At 41.2% G+C, this 18,262-nt stretch overlaps 1 protein-coding gene across 2 annotated transcripts in view; it reads right to left on the reverse strand.

The window, feature by feature from the left end:
* The window catches only part of ank2a (ankyrin 2a, neuronal), an 82,263-nt gene that overhangs the window by 10,327 nt on the left and 53,674 nt on the right, over nt 1–18,262 (reverse strand). The window contains exon 43 of one of the 2 annotated variants that reach the window (XM_087841787.1): nt 18,124–18,199. In XM_087841787.1, the coding sequence (XP_087697913.1) occupies nt 18,124–18,199 (76 nt within the window). Of the gene's footprint in view, nt 1–1,079; nt 18,200–18,262 lie in introns of those variants that run through there. The other variant, XM_087841786.1, reaches the window with a different exon arrangement.

Here is an 18,262-nt window from a genome sequence, read left to right on the forward strand (position 1 = left end):
CAGATTTCTACGTGCCGTGTACCACATAAAATTGGTTCAAGGTCAGTAAGCACAACCAGAATTGAGACATAAGGCACACTGTCGATTTTTGAGAAAATTAAAGTATTTTAAGTATGCCTTATAGTGGGGGTAGGCAACCTTTCTGATGATGAGTACCATCTAAAATTTCCTCAGAAGTCAATGTGCCATATGATTGCAATAGCAATAAATTGAATAACTCTATATTAACAGTTACACACTATATAGAACAACTTTATAGAATTATATTTGTTCGCAGATGTTTGCAGCTATCAGCGAATAGTTATCAGCTGTTTTGAAACAAAAAAAGACACTTTTTATCCATAACAAGAACTCCATAACAGCAAATGAACTGTACAACAGAAAATGCAAATGCTCTTTATGGTCTCCTCACAACAATGATAAGAAAAATAAACTGAGCCACTATGACATGTTTGTTAATACAGGGATACACATGTTAATGTGATCTCTGGTCTCCCACTCAGAGACACAGGTCTACGAGTGTCCAGCATGCAGACCGCTACCTGAGGACACTCATGTGAGAGAAAATCTGCTCACACAGATATGTAGAGCCAAATACTGTCAATAATGCCTCTGCAATGTTCTGAAGACAGTTAAACTTGTCAGGTAGTGATGTCCAGCAGGTGAAAATGCAAGCTCCATGAACACGCACAGTTACGGATTCCAGCTGCGTTCATAGTTCTGCAAACTTTGACCCCCCACAAAGTTGAGGTTTTCAGTTCAATCAGCTGCATTTCAATGTCGCATTAACTCAGCCAGTTAATGCGGTATTAAAGGTATTAAAGCTATAAAGGCTTTGAATGAAAACAAACGCTGTGGTGACGGTGATGTACACTGTCTTGTTGGTATATGTATGATTTCTATACATTTTACGTCAGATAAAAACTTTGGTTATAAGATTCAGATAATTATTTAATAAAAGCTAGACATTTTTAAATGAGAATAAGAAAGAAACACATTTCTTTGTGGCCCCTTTCCCTGTTAATGCCCTGCCTGGCCCCCTGGCAAAACTTTGCTAGATCCACCCCTGCACACTGTCAGCTACTTAGAAAAGGATCCTGGTGTTATTAGTCTCTCAGAAACAGTTCATAACTTCCCTTCAACTCATTCATGTCACCTAAAGGGTAAACCTGTTTCTCCATCACCTGTTCAGCTCTGATGATTCAGTAAGGAAATCTCCCGGTTTCATCTTCATGTTTCCCTCTCACCACATATCCAAACCGTTATAATGACCAGCAGCTTTTACAGCTGTGGCTCCAGCAAACATCAGCTGATACTAGAAATTAATATTAAATAAATTCTAACAACTGATCAAGCTAAAACATGTTGCTGTTGTTTAGCGCGACATCCGCTGGTTTCCTGTTTCTGGTGCAAAGTGGGCGATAAACAAGCAAGAGAGAAAAGCCGATCAGCTGACCATTGATCAGTTTCATGATTGAAGTAGCAACAGGAGAGGGAGGGGAGAGAATGAGAGAAGCAGAAACAGCTGTGCAGCGTAAAGATGCAGAAAAACTCCAGCTTTGTGTCTTTTTCCATTCTAGCTGAAGTACGGGACAAACTGTGTTCCTTTTCAGCTCAACACGAAACGCGTAATATTTTCTCTGAATATGGGATGATTCCATTTTTTACGGGACGGTTGGCAACTCTACTAACTAACCTTATGAATAAAATAAAGTTCACTATCAGTAACATCATAGCACCCGCCCAACTGTATAGAAACTCCACCAATGCTAGCTAGTACACAGTACGTGTTATTGTAACTGACTGTAAAAAGTCAGCACAACGAAAATAAACTACACCTAAACTTGGTTTTTCTCTGACCCAGAAAGACTGCAGGTCATAACTTATTACCTGAAGTTCAGTTCACCTGACACTCGGACCAGCGGCCGCCTCGGGTCTCTCCTCCTCCTGCCCCCGCCTTTCCCTCATCCATCCGCTGGCCTCTGTGGAAGCTCCGCCATAGCCACCACCAAACAACTGAGTTAGTTTTACATATCGACCAGCATCTGGCCAATCCACCACCTTTCATTGTTTATACCGTTACAAAAATAAATAAATAAATAATCGGCCCATAAAAACGAAAAATCACCCGGTATGACTGATGGCCAGTCCAGATAAGGTCGTGCCATCAGCTAACCCTTGGCACGCGTGCCCAGGGTTGTCGACCCCTGCCTTATAAAGTATGTTATACAGAAGAAAAGAATATATCGCGATATATATCGTTACCGCACATGCTTTAAATTATACCATGATATGATTTTAGGCCATATTGACCAGCCCTAACTGGCGTGGATAATCATTAAACATTACACATTAGGGAACATGAAAGGCTTGGTCAAAAAAAAAAACAAACCCCCCTCAAAATTAGGGCTCGAAATACAACCCCATTCACTAAAAAAGGCAACAGTTGAAAACACATAAGGAACATTTTGAGTTAATCCCATGATCCTAGTAGTACTTAGCAGCCCTATCAGTAACTAGTTGGCCTTACTTGCATTGAGGAAAAGAGCATAAGGACTAAGGAATAAAGGAATAAAGGATAAATAGAATATATGGGTAGGGGAATCACACAGTTTATCATAAATTAACTTCATAAGTCAAGATTATGGGTGTCTTCAGCATTGCAATAGAGATGCTTGAAGATCCTAACACAATAGTTGTTATGCAAAAAAAGATGACTGGTGACTGGTGAAGAACTAGAGAAAAAAAACTGAACCATTTTAGTTACTATTGTGTCAGTAAAGTTTTTTGTGATGTTCAACTGACTTGACTAAATAGGTGGATGGTTTAGGAAAATATAATATCACAACAAGGACATTTTCCTTTATACATTGGATCAGAAAGATGTGACATTAGTTTGGGAAAACAAACTTTGTTTTGTATGCTAGAATCACTAACATATCTCATTTCATATGACTGTGATGGCAAGGAATGCAAAGATGAAGTGTGTACCTGGGTATGGTTTTTATTAACTAATAGGTTTTGAGAAGATAGAGGTTCAAAATTTGATGAAAAAGCCTTGACTGAAGTTGATTTTTCTCTGAAAGCATGACTTGATTTTCGGGACGAAGTTGTGTCGCGTTCATTTTCTGGGGACGAAGGGCTTTTATTTGATAAAGAATCGGAACCAAAATCATATACATGTAACTGAGAGGACACTGGTCTGATCTCATCAAACATAATTTCCAGACACAAATCAGAATCTTCCCAGTCTGAAAATGCTGATTCTGGTGTAACCGACCTTTGCCCTAACAATTCCGCATTACATTCATTATGGGGACATCTGAACTGAGGAACAGGTGAGTCCGGAGAGAGCGGCCTAAATTCACCTTCAGACTCCAGCGATTCAGGAGAGTGTGGCCTTAATTCCGCCACCCAATGGTCTAGAAGATAAAGGGTATGTTCTGTATCAGATGCTTCTGATGGCCAAGCCGCAGAAGGCATAGATCTCAAGTCACTACTTTGGAAGTCAAATAAAGTGTCACATTTGTTGTCATGTGTAAAGCCTCGCACAACCTGTGCATAGGTCAAAGTTCTCGAAGCAGGCAGCAAAGGGGATGATTTTACAGTAAGAGCTGATTGTTTAACTTCAACATTTGAAGAGTAGGAATCTGATGAATCTGGTCTGTTGTCTTCAAACATTTGTGCAAGACAAGATTCTAAATCATCATTATCGGACATTGTTGAAAGAGGTGACGTGGGCCTATTTTCAGAATATTGCAAGTAGTACTTACAATGTTGACTGATTGTTGGACTTGACATCGTGGAAGAAGAATGAGGACATTGATGAATTAACACCACAGATTCTGGGGAGGATGCTCTAAAGTCTGCCAGCCAACTGTTCAAGAGTGAAAAGTCCAAACCTGGAGACACAAACTCTGGAGACAATGCTCTATTATCTGATAACAAATCCAGACTAAAATCAGATGAATGTGACTGAGAGGACACTGGTCTAATCTCATCAAACATAATTTCCAGACACAAATCAGAATCTTCCCAGTCTGAAAATGCTGATTCTGGTGTAACCGACCTTTGCCCTAACAATTCCGCATTACATTCATTATGGGGACATCTGAACTGAGGAACAGGTGAGTCCGGAGAGAGCGGCCTAAATTCACCTTCAGACTCCAGCGATTCAGGAGAGTGTGGCCTTAATTCCGCCATCCAATCGTCTAGAAGATAAAGGGTATGTTCTGTATCAGATGCTTCTGATGGCCAAGCCGCAGAAGGCATAGATCTCAAGTCACTACTTTGGAAGTCAAATAAAGTGTCACATTTGTTGTCATGTGTAAAGCCTCGCACAACCTGTGCATAGGTCAAAGTTCTCGAAGCAGGCAGCAAAGGGGATGATTTTACAGTAAGAGCTGATTGTTTAACTTCAACATTTGAAGAGTAGGAATCTGGTGAATCTGGTCTGTTGTCTTCAAACATTTGTGCAAGACAAGATTCTAAATCATCATTATCGGACATTGTTGAAAGAGGTGACGTGGGCCTATTTTCAGAATATTGCAAGTAGTACTTACAATGTTGACTGATTGTTGGACTTAACATCGTGGAAGAAGAATGAGGACATTGATGAACTGACACCACAGATTCTGGGGAGGATGCTCTAAAGTCTGCCAGCCAACTGTTCAAGAGTGAAAAGTCCAAACCTGGAGACACAAACTCTGGAGACAATGCTCTATTATCTGATAACAAATCCAGACTAAAATCAGATGAATGTGACTGAGAGGACACTGGTCTGATCTCATCAAACATAATTTCCAGACACAAATCAGAATCTTCCCAGTCTGAAAATGCTGATTCTGGTGTAACCGACCTTTGCCCTAACAATTCCGCATTACATTCATTATGGGGACATCTGAACTGAGGAACAGGTGAGTCCGGAGAGAGCGGCCTAAATTCACCTTCAGACTCCAGCGATTCAGGAGAGTGTGGCCTTAATTCCGCCATCCAATCGTCTAGAAGATAAAGGGTATGTTCTGTATCAGATGCTTCTGATGGCCAAGCCGCAGAAGGCATAGATCTCAAGTCACTACTTTGGAAGTCAAATAAAGTGTCACATTTGTTGTCATGTGTAAAGCCTCGCACAACCTGTGCATAGGTCAAAGTTCTCGAAGCAGGCAGCAAAGGGGATGATTTTACAGTAAGAGCTGATTGTTTAACTTCAACATTTGAAGAGTAGGAATCTGGTGAATCTGGTCTGTTGTCTTCAAACATTTGTGCAAGACAAGATTCTAAATCATCATTATCGGACATTGTTGAAAGAGGTGACGTGGGCCTATTTTCAGAATATTGCAAGTAGTACTTACAATGTTGACTGATTGTTGGACTTAACATCGTGGAAGAAGAATGAGGACATTGATGAACTGACACCACAGATTCTGGGGAGGATGCTCTAAAGTCTGCCAGCCAACTGTTCAAGAGTGAAAAGTCCAAACCTGGAGACACAAACTCTGGAGACAACGCTCTATTATCTGATAACAAATCCAGACTAAAATCAGATGAATGTGACTGAGAGGACACTGGTCTGATCTCATCAAACATAATTTCCAGACACAAATCAGAATCTTCCCAGTCTGAAAATGCTGATTCTGGTGTAACCGACCTTTGCCCTAACAATTCCGCATTACATTCATTATGGGGACATCTGAACTGAGGAACAGGTGAGTCCGGAGAGAGCGGCCTAAATTCACCTTCAGACTCCAGCGATTCAGGAGAGTGTGGCCTTAATTCCGCCACCCACTCGTCTAGAAGATAAAGGGTATGTTCTGTGTCAGATGTTTCTGATGGCGAAGATGCAGAAGGGATACTTCTCAAGTCACTACTTTGGAAGTCAAATAAAGTGTCACATTTGTTGTCATGTGTAAAGCCTCGCACAACCTGTGCATAGGTAAAAGTTCTCGAAGAAGGCAGCAAAGGGGATGATTTTACAGTAAGAGCTGATTGTTTAACTTCAACATTTGAAGAGTAGGAATCTGGTGAATCTGGTCTGTTGTCTTCAAACATTTGTGCAAGACAAGATTCTAAATCATCATTATCAGATATTGTTGAAAGAGGTGACGTGGGCCTTTTTTCAGAATATTGCAAGTAGTACTTACAATGTTGACTGATTGTTGGACTTAACATCGTGGAAGAAGAATGAGGACATTGATGAACTGACACCACAGATTCTGGGGAGGATGCTCTAAAGTCTGCCAGCCAACTGTTCAAGAGTGAAAAGTCCAAACCTGGAGACACAAACTCTGGAGACAACGCTCTATTATCTGATAACAAATCCAGACTAAAATCAGATGAATGTGACTGAGAGGACACTGGTCTGATCTCATCAAACATAATTTCCAGACACAAATCAGAATCTTCCCAGTCTGAAAATGCTGATTCTGGTGTAACCGACCTTTGCCCTAACAATTCCGCATTACATTCATTATGGGGACATCTGAACTGAGGAACAGGTGAGTCCGGAGAGAGCGGCCTAAATTCACCTTCAGACTCCAGCGATTCAGGAGAGTGTGGCCTTAATTCCGCCACCCACTCGTCTAGAAGATAAAGGGTATGTTCTGTGTCAGATGTTTCTGATGGCGAAGATGCAGAAAGGATACTTCTCAAGTCACTACTTTGGAAGTCAAATAAAGTGTCACATTTGTTGTCATGTGTAAAGCCTCACACAACCTGTGCATAGGTTAAAGTTCTCGAAGAAGGCAGCAAAGGGGATGATTTTACAGTAAGAGCTGAGTGTTTAACTTCAACATTTGAAGAGTAGGAATCTGGTGAATCTGGTCTGTTGTCTTCAAACATTTGTGCAAGACAAGATTCTAAATCATCATTATCAGATATTGTTGAAAGAGGTGACGTGGGCCTTTTTTCAGAATATTGCAAGTAGTACTTACAATGTTGACTGATTGTTGGACTTAACATCGTGGAAGAAGAATGAGGACATTGATGAACTGACACCACAGATTCTGGGGAGGATGCTCTAAAGTCTGCCAGCCAACTGTTCAAGAGTGAAAAGTCCAAACCTGGAGACACAAACTCTGGAGACAATGCTCTATTATCTGATAACAAATCCAGACTAAAATCAGAAGAATGTGATTGAGAGGACACTGGTCTGGTCTCATCAAACATAATTTCCAGACACAAATCAGAATCTTCCCAGTCTGAAAATGCTGATTCTGGTGTAACCGACCTTTGCCCTAACAATTCCGCATTACATTCATTATGGGGACATCTGAACTGAGGAACAGGTGAGTCCGGAGAGAGCGGCCTAAATTCACCTTCAGACTCCAGCGATTCAGGAGAGTGTGGCCTTAATTCCGCCACCCACTCATCTAGAAGATAAAGGGTATGTTCTGAATCAGATGTTTCTGATGGCGAAGATGCAGAAGGCATAGTTCGCAAGTCACTACTTTGGAAGTCAAATAAAGTGTCACATTTGTTGTCATGTGTAAAGCCTCGCACAACCTGTGCATAAGTCAAAGTTCTCGAAGCAGGCAGCAAAGGGGATGATTTTACAGTAAGATCTGAGTGTTTAACTTCAACATTTGAAGAGTAGGAATCTGGTGAATCTGGTCTGTTGTCTTCAAACATTTGTGCAAGACAAGATTCTAAATCATCATTATCGGACATTGTTGAAAGAGGTGACGTGGGCCTATTTTCAGAATATTGCAAGTAGTACTTACAATGTTGACTGATTGTTGGACTTAACATCATGGAAGAAGAATGAGGACATTGATGAACTAACACCACAGATTCTGGGGAGGATGCTCTTAAGTCTGCCAGCCAACTGTTCAAGAGTGAAAAGTCCAAACCTGGAGACACAAACTCTGGAGAAAACGCTCTATTATCTGATAACAAATCCAGACTAAAATCAGATGAATGTGATTGACAGGACACTGGTCTGGTCTCATCAAACATAATTTCCAGACACAAATCAGAATCTTCCCAGTCTGAAAATGCTGATTCTGGTGTAACCGACCTTTGCCCTAACAATTCCGCATTACATTCATTATGGGGACATCTGAACTGAGGAACAGGTGAGTCCGGAGAGAGCGGCCTAAATTCACCTTCAGACTCCAGCGATTCAGGAGAGTGTGGCCTTAATTCTGCCACCCACTCGTCTAGAAGATAAAGGGTATGTTCTGAATCAGATGCTTCTGATGGCGAAGATGCAGAAGGCATAGTTCGCAAGTCACCACTTTGGAAGTCAAAAAAAGTGTCACATTTGTTGTCATGTGTAAAGCCTTGCACAACCTGTGCATACGTCAAAGGTCTTGAAAAAGGCAGCAAAGGCGATGATTTTACAGCAAGATCTGAGTGTTTAACTTCAACATTTGAAGAGTAGGAATCTGGTGAATCTGCTCTTTTGTCTTGAAACATTTGTGTAAAACAAGATTCTAAATCATCATTATCGGACATTGTTGAAAGAGGTGATGTGGGCCTATTTTCAGAATATTGCAAGTAGTACTTACAATGTTGACTGATTGTTGGACTTAACATCATGGAAGAAGAATGAGGACATTGATGAACTAACACCACAGATTCTGGGGAGGATGCTCTTAAGTCTGCCAGCCAACTGTTCAAGAGTGAAAAGTCCAAACCTGGAGACACAAACTCTGGAGACAACGCTCTATTATCTGATAACAAATCCAGACTAAAATCAGATGAATGTGACTGAGAGGACACTGGTCTGATCTCATCAAACATAATTTCCAGACACAAATCAGAATCTTCCCAGTCTGAAAATGCTGATTCTGGTGTAACCGACCTTTGCCCTAACAATTCCGCATTACATTCATTATGGGGACATCTGAACTGAGGAACAGGTGAGTCCGGAGAGAGCGGCCTAAATTCACCTTCAGACTCCAGCGATTCAGGAGAGTGTGGCCTTAATTCCGCCACCCACTCGTCTAGAAGATAAAGGGTATGTTCTGTGTCAGATGCTCTTGATGGCGAAGATGCAGGAGGCATAGTTCTCAAGTCACTACTTTGGAAGTCAAATAAAGTGTCACATTTGTTGTCATGTGTAAAGCCTCGCACAACCTGTGCATAGGTCAAAGTTCTCGAAGCAGGCAGCAAAGGGGATGATTTTACAGTAAGAGCTGATTGTTTAACTTCAACATTTGAAGAGTAGGAATCTGGTGAATCTGCTCTTTTGTCTTGAAACATTTGTGTAAAACAAGATTCTAAATCATCATTATCGGACATTGTTGAAAGAGGTGACGTGGGCCTATTTTCAGAATATTGCAAGTAGTACTTACAATGTTGACTGATTGTTGGACTTAACATCGTGGAAGAAGAATGAGGACATTGATGAACTGACACCACAGATTCTGGGGAGGATGCTCTAAAGTCTGCCAGCCAACTGTTCAAGAGTGAAAAGTCCAAACCTGGAGACACAAACTCTGGAGACAACGCTCTATTATCTGATAACAAATCCAGACTAAAATCAGATGAATGTGACTGAGAGGACACTGGTCTGATCTCATCAAACATAATTTCCAGACACAAATCAGAATCTTCCCAGTCTGAAAATGCTGATTCTGGTGTAACCGACCTTTGCCCTAACAATTCCGCATTACATTCATTATGGGGACATCTGAACTGAGGAACAGGTGAGTCCGGAGAGAGCGGCCTAAATTCACCTTCAGACTCCAGCGATTCAGGAGAGTATGGCCTTAATTCCGCCACCCACTCGTCTAGAAGATAAAGGGTATGTTCTGTGTCAGATGCTTCTGATGGCGAAGATGCAGAAGGCATAGTTCTCAAGTCACTACTTTGGAAGTCAAATAAAGTGTCACATTTATTGTCATGTGTAAAGCCTCGCACAACCTGTGCATAGGTCAAAGTTCTCGAAGCAGGCAGCAAAGGGGATGATTTTACAGTAAGAGCTGATTGTTTAACTTCAACATTTGAAGAGTAGGAATCTGGTGAATCTGGTCTGTTGTCTTCAAACATTTGTGCAAGACAAGATTCTAAATCATCATTATCGGACATTGTTGAAAGAGGTGACGTGGGCCTATTTTCAGAATATTGCAAGTAGTACTTACAATGTTGACTGATTGTTGGACTTAACATCGTGGAAGAAGAATGAGGACATTGATGAATTAACACCACAGATTCTGGGGAGGATGCTCTAAAGTCTGCCAGCCAACTGTTCAAGAGTGAAAAGTCCAAACCTGGAGACACAAACTCTGGAGACAACGCTCTATTATCTGATAACAAATCCAGACTAAAATCAGATGAATGTGACTGAGAGGACACTGGTCTGATCTCATCAAACATAATTTCCAGACACAAATCAGAATCTTCCCAGTCTGAAAATGCTGATTCTGGTGTAACCGACCTTTGCCCTAACAATTCCGCATTACATTCATTATGGGGAAATCTGAACTGAGGAACAGGTGAGTCCGGAGAGAGCGGCCTAAATTCACCTTCAGACTCCAGCGATTCAGGAGAGTGTGGCCTTAATTCCGCCACCCACTCGTCTAGAAGATAAAGGGTATGTTCTGAATCAGATGCTTCTGATGGCGAAGATGCAGAAGGCATAGTTCGCAATTCACCACTTTGGAAGTCAAAAAAAGTGTCACATTTGTTGTCATGTGTAAAGCCTTGCACAACCTGTGCATACGTCAAAGGTCTTGAAAAAGGCAGCAAAGGCGATGATTTTACAGCAAGATCTGAGTGTTTAACTTCAACATTTGAAGAGTAGGAATCTGGTGAATCTGCTCTTTTGTCTTGAAACATTTGTGTAAAACAAGATTCTAAATCATCATTATCGGACATTGTTGAAAGAGGTGACGTGGGCCTATTTTCAGAATATTGCAAGTAGTACTTACAATGTTGACTGATTGTTGGACTTAACATCATGGAAGAAGAATGAGGACATTGATGAACTAACACCACAGATTCTGGGGAGGATGCTCTTAAGTCTGCCAGCCAACTGTTCAAGAGTGAAAAGTCCAAACCTGGAGACACAAACTCTGGAGACAACGCTCTATTATCTGATAACAAATCCAGACTAAAATCAGATGAATGTGATTGACAGGACACTGGTCTGATCTCATCAAACATAATTTCCAGACACAAATCAGAATCTTCCCAGTCTGAAAATGCTGATTCTGGTGTAACCGACCTTTGCCCTAACAATTCCGCATTACATTCATTATGGGGACATCTGAACTGAGGAACAGGTGAGTCCGGAGAGAGCGGCCTAAATTCACCTTCAGACTCCAGCGATTCAGGAGAGTGTGGCCTTAATTCTGCCACCCACTCGTCTAGAAGATAAAGGGTATGTTCTGAATCAGATGCTTCTGATGGCGAAGATGCAGAAGGCATAGTTCGCAAGTCACCACTTTGGAAGTCAAAAAAAGTGTCACATTTGTTGTCATGTGTAAAGCCTTGCACAACCTGTGCATACGTCAAAGGTCTTGAAAAAGGCAGCAAAGGCGATGATTTTACAGCAAGATCTGAGTGTTTAACTTCAACATTTGAAGAGTAGGAATCTGGTGAATCTGCTCTTTTGTCTTGAAACATTTGTGTAAAACAAGATTCTAAATCATCATTATCGGACATTGTTGAAAGAGGTGATGTGGGCCTATTTTCAGAATATTGCAAGTAGTACTTACAATGTTGACTGATTGTTGGACTTAACATCATGGAAGAAGAATGAGGACATTGATGAACTAACACCACAGATTCTGGGGAGGATGCTCTTAAGTCTGCCAGCCAACTGTTCAAGAGTGAAAAGTCCAAACCTGGAGACACAAACTCTGGAGACAACGCTCTATTATCTGATAACAAATCCAGACTAAAATCAGATGAATGTGACTGAGAGGACACTGGTCTGATCTCATCAAACATAATTTCCAGACACAAATCAGAATCTTCCCAGTCTGAAAATGCTGATTCTGGTGTAACCGACCTTTGCCCTAACAATTCCGCATTACATTCATTATGGGGACATCTGAACTGAGGAACAGGTGAGTCCGGAGAGAGCGGCCTAAATTCACCTTCAGACTCCAGCGATTCAGGAGAGTGTGGCCTTAATTCCGCCACCCACTCGTCTAGAAGATAAAGGGTATGTTCTGTGTCAGATGCTCTTGATGGCGAAGATGCAGGAGGCATAGTTCTCAAGTCACTACTTTGGAAGTCAAATAAAGTGTCACATTTGTTGTCATGTGTAAAGCCTCGCACAACCTGTGCATAGGTCAAAGTTCTCGAAGCAGGCAGCAAAGGGGATGATTTTACAGTAAGAGCTGATTGTTTAACTTCAACATTTGAAGAGTAGGAATCTGGTGAATCTGGTCTGTTGTCTTCAAACATTTGTGCAAGACAAGATTCTAAATCATCATTATCGGACATTGTTGAAAGAGGTGACGTGGGCCTATTTTCAGAATATTGCAAGTAGTACTTACAATGTTGACTGATTGTTGGACTTAACATCGTGGAAGAAGAATGAGGACATTGATGAACTGACACCACAGATTCTGGGGAGGATGCTCTAAAGTCTGCCAGCCAACTGTTCAAGAGTGAAAAGTCCAAACCTGGAGACACAAACTCTGGAGACAACGCTCTATTATCTGATAACAAATCCAGACTAAAATCAGATGAATGTGACTGAGAGGACACTGGTCTGATCTCATCAAACATAATTTCCAGACACAAATCAGAATCTTCCCAGTCTGAAAATGCTGATTCTGGTGTAACCGACCTTTGCCCTAACAATTCCGCATTACATTCATTATGGGGACATCTGAACTGAGGAACAGGTGAGTCTGGAGAGAGCGGCCTAAATTCACCTTCAGACTCCAGCGATTCAGGAGAGTGTGGCCTTAATTCCGCCACCCACTCGTCTAGAAGATAAAGGGTATGTTCTGTGTCAGATGCTTCTGATGGCGAAGATGCAGAAGGCATAGTTCTCAAGTCACTACTTTGGAAGTCAAATAAAGTGTCACAGTTGTTGTCATGTGTAAAGCCTCGCACAACCTGTGCATAGGTCAAAGTTCTCGAAGCAGGCAGCAAAGGGGATGATTTTACAGTAAGAGCTGATTGTTTAACTTCAACATTTGAAGAGTAGGAATCTGGTGAATCTGGTCTGTTGTCTTCAAACATTTGTGCAAGACAAGATTCTAAATCATCATTATCGGACATTGTTGAAAGAGGTGACGTGGGCCTATTTTCAGAATATTGCAAGTAGTACTTACAATGTTGACTGATTGTTGGACTTAACATCGTGGAAGAAGAATGAGGACATTGATGAACTGACACCACAGATTCTGGGTAGGATGCTCTAAAGTCTGCCAGCCAACTGTTCAAGAGTGAAAAGTCCAAACCTGGAGACACAAACTCTGGAGACAACGCTCTATTATCTGATAACAAATCCAGACTAAAATCAGATGAATGTGACTGAGAGGACACTGGTCTGATCTCATCAAACATAATTTCCAGACACAAATCAGAATCTTCCCAGTCTGAAAATGCTGATTCTGGTGTAACCGACCTTTGCCCTAACAATTCCGCATTACATTCATTATGGGGACATCTGAACTGAGGAACAGGTGAGTCCGGAGAGAGCGGCCTAAATTCACCTTCAGACTCCAGCGATTCAGGAGAGTGTGGCCTTAATTCCGCCACCCACTCGTCTAGAAGATAAAGGGTATGTTCTGTGTCAGATGCTTCTGATGGCGAAGATGCAGAAGGCATAGTTCGCAAGTCACTACTTTGGAAGTCAAATAAAGTGTCACATTTGTTGTCATGTGTAAAGCCTCGCACAACCTGTGCATAGGTCAAAGTTCTCGAAGCAGGCAGCAAAGGGGATGATTTTACAGTAAGAGCTGAGTGTTTAACTTCAACATTTGAAGAGTAGGAATCTGGTGAATCTGGTCTGTTGTCTTCAAACATTTGTGCAAGACAAGATTCTAAATCATCATTATCGGACATTGTTGAAAGAGGTGACGTGGGCCTATTTTCAGAATATTGCAAGTAGTACTTACAATGTTGACTGATTGTTGGACTTAACATCGTGGAAGAAGAATGAGGACATTGATGAACTGACACCACAGATTCTGGGGAGGATGCTCTAAAGTCTGCCAGCCAACTGTTCAAGAGTGAAAAGTCCAAACCTGGAGACACAAACTCTGGAGACAACGCTCTATTATCTGATAACAAATCCAGACTAAAATCAGATGAATGTGACTGAGAGGACACTGGTCTGATCTCATCAAACATAATTTCCAGACACAAATCAGAATCTTCCCAGTCTGAAAATGCTGATTCTGGTGTAACCGACCTTTGCCCTAACAATTCCGCATTACATTCATTATGGGGACATCTGAACTGAGGAACAGGTGAGTCCGGAGAGAGCGGCCTAAATTCACCTTCAGACTCCAGCGATTCAGGAGAGTGTGGCCTTAATTCCGCCACCCACTCGTCTAGAAGATAAAGGGTATGTTCTGTGTCAGATGCTTCTGATGGCGAAGATGCAGAAGGCATAGTTCTCAAGTCACTACTTTGGAAGTCAAATAAAGTGTCACATTTGTTGTCATGTGTAAAGCCTCGCACAACCTGTGCATAGGTCAAAGTTCTCGAAGCAGGCAGCAAAGGGGATGATTTTACAGTAAGAGCTGATTGTTTAACTTCAACATTTGAAGAGTAGGAATCTGGTGAATCTGGTCTGTTGTCTTCAAACATTCGTGCAAGACAAGATTCTAAATCATCATTATCGGACATTGTTGAAAGAGGTGACGTGGGCCTATTTTCAGAATATTGCAAGTAGTACTTACAATGTTGACTGATTGTTGGACTTAACATCGTGGAAGAAGAATGAGGACATTGATGAACTGACACCACAGATTCTGGGGAGGATGCTCTAAAGTCTGCAAGCCAACTGTTCAAGAGTGACAAGTCCAAACCAGGAGACACAAACTCTGGAGACAACGCTCTATTATCTGATAACAAATCCAGACTAAAATCAGATGAATGTGACTGAGAGGACACTGGTCTGGTCTCATCAAACATAATTTCCAGACACAAATCAGAATCTTCCCAGTCTGAAAATGCTGATTCTGGTGTAACTGACCTTTGCCCTAACAATTCCGCATTACATTCATTATGGGGACATCTGAACTGAGGAACAGGTGAGTCCGGAGAGAGCGGCCTAAATTCACCTTCAGACTCCAGCGATTCAGGAGACTGGGGCCTTAATTCCGCCACCCACTCGTCTAGAAGATAAAGGGCATGTTCTGTATCAGATGCTTCTGATGGCAAAGATGCAGAAGGCATAGTTCTCAAGTCACTACTTTGGAAGTCAAATAAAGTGTCACATTTGTTGTCATGTGTAAAGCCTCGCACAACCTGTGCATAGGTCAAAGTTCTTGAAGCAGGCCCTAGCAATTCTTCATTATGGGGACATCTGAACTGAGTAACAGGTGAGTCAGGAGAGAGAGGATTAAATTCATCATCAGACTCCAATGATTCAGGAGATTTTGGCCACAATCTTGGGCATGATTTTACATTAAAAGTTGAGCGTGTAAGATTAATATCTGAAGAGTAGAAATCTTTTGAAATTTTTTTGTTATCCTCAAAAACTTGTGTAGGTACTGTTCTGAAGTCACTGATAAGGGTTAACTCCTTTTCAATTAGAGGGCATACGGTCCCCAAAAATCTTGTACCTACAGGAAATACATAATCCCTCTTTTTTCCTAGTGATGTATTTGAAATTTTCAAACATGGCCTTAGTGCTTCCTTCTCAGTTGTGAATAATGCATACTGACATTCTTTGTTTACAGTTTCCTTTAAGGGTTTTTTTGTGTTAGAGAATTGAGTTATCGTTGGAAAGTCCAAAATGTATTTTGGTCTCTCCACTAAGTCAAACACAAGTGGTTGGGCTATAGATATTTTTTGCAAGTTGTCACAAGTTTCAAGTTTTTGGTGTTTGTCTTTGGTAGGTGAGAAAGAGTTTCCTAATGATAATTCTTTCACCGAAGTCAAATTTATAGTCTCTTTCCTTTCATTGTATTCTGGAGCCAATTTTGGCTTTGTTGTTAAATCTTCAACTGACTTCCCTGGTAATGAATTATTTTCTAAAGATTCTGCTTCCAGCTTTGAAAACCAGTAATCAAGGTAAGATTGACTCCTTTCCTCTCTTAACTTTTGGACTCCAGAAACTAGTGGCCTAAATTGAAATGACTCTTCTTCTTTAGCTGAACAGCCCAAGTCTTCAGTGTCAATGATTTTGACTTCTACACATGTAAGAGTAGCTGGTATTTCTCGTCCTTTCATGTGACATATCAATGAATCTGATGCATCTGTGGTTTTATCATCTCGCCATTTATTAAGATGAGATGAGCAATTCTTTATAGCATATTGCTTGACATCACATGCTTTATGCTGGTGCTGTGAAGCAGAAAAATGTGGTGGAAGATAAACTGATGTGGCAGATTGCTGGGGGACAGACGGAGGGCAATCACAATCTACATAATCCTCCATCAAAGGGCTACTTTGACCTGCTTCCTTTACACTGAATTTATGGTAAGAAGTTGACATCAGGGATGGTGAGGATGGATTTTCTCCTGAATATTGTAAATAATAATGACAGTGTTGATTCATTAGCTGTGTGCGAATTGGCTGTGACAGCAATAGTTCAAGAAATGAAAAACTGCACTGAGAAGTTTGTGATTGTGGGGAAGATGGTCGGCAATCCCTATCTGTAGATAAATTGTCATGAATAGCTGCACACAAGTCAGGTGAAGATATTCCTTTGTGAACTGAATGATCATATTCATTTTCTACTATCACAGGTGAGAATGTTCTGGATTCTTTCTTTAAATGTTCACCCTCATGTCTTGGACTATATTTAGAGATTAGATAGTCATTTGATACTGGTCTAGAGTGGGAAATTACAGGAACAAAAGCCTTTGACCCAAAAAGCGGTTTGTGGTCGTAACTACATGACTCACAGGTGTTATATTCATTTTCAGTGAAGTTGTTTGTAACTTCTGGAGAACTACATCTCTCAGACATAACAGAGAGTTCATAAGTCTCATCAAATATACTTGAAAGGTCTGGAGGTAATACTCTTTCCCCACCCTGAGGAGAGTCAGGTGACATTGCTCTATAATCACTAACTGACATGACAGATTCGGGGGATGACCATCTAGGTACAGATTCATTTAACATCCATGCATCTGGAAGGAAGTGATTACTTTCATTAGCGGGAGAAAGGGAGCCACACTGCTCTTCAGATGCTAAAGAATCAGGGGTCAATCGGCTGCAGTCTATAAAAGTGGAAGGTAATGTGATACCACACTCAGGTGTTTGTAGTGTGAGATAAGTGACAGGCTGGAAATAGTGGAAAGACAAATTCTCTGGCTCAGTAATGCAGGACCTGTTTGCTTCTGCTACAACATTGTTACTGTTTGGAGTAGTAGAATAACAATTACAGATCATCTCAGTTGAGTCACAAGCCATACAATGAGGGCGACAGGTTGTCTGACTGCATGGCATCATTGTCTGTATGTCATTTTTAAATGGATTCACGTTGCTGGACTTAGCTGTTGCAATATTGAGTTCAGTTGCCTGCATATCAGCATTATCATCAATGAAGGGCAAGTTTTCCAGAATGACTTCACTATATATATTGCACTTTGTTATTTCTTCTTTGCTTAACTTGAAGGGTTTGGTGTCCATGTCCACACCTGAAACCTGTGTGGTCTTGTCATGACTATAGAGTACTCTCTTGAACTGGGCTGTGATCTCACTAGAACTGGCTGGATCTCTACTGCAAAACAAGGGTGCACAATGTAATTCATTACAAAGCTTACTGACATCAGTTTCAATTTTGTCTGACTCTGACAGCCTCAGAGTAAAGTCTCTGACAGAAAAAGATGAGTGAGATGAGTGAATTTCACACGATTGACCTTGCTTGTCTTCACACCCACAGTGCTCTAAGCTTTGACCATCTTTGACTTGAGCTCCACCTTGGAAAGAGCTGATGAAATGAGCTTCCTGGTCTTTCACTTTGGGGTCATAAACTTGAGTTGCTTGGCTCCCAAATGCAGCTTCTTTTGAAGTGGGCTGCATACTTACTTGCTCATCTAAGTTGTCTTGACTTGATTCACGTGTAATTACATCCTCAGAGGTCCACAAGTTAGGATTCAACTCACTGCAGAACAAAAAGAAAGATATGTCACAAAATCTAACTTTGATGATAAATGTGCGTCTCAGA

The sequence above is a fragment of the Neolamprologus brichardi genome, chromosome 6 (genome assembly GCF_056152115.1).
Source record: "Neolamprologus brichardi isolate AB-2024 chromosome 6, ASM5615211v1, whole genome shotgun sequence".
In the NCBI taxonomy this organism is placed as follows: domain Eukaryota; kingdom Metazoa; phylum Chordata; class Actinopteri; order Cichliformes; family Cichlidae; genus Neolamprologus; species Neolamprologus brichardi.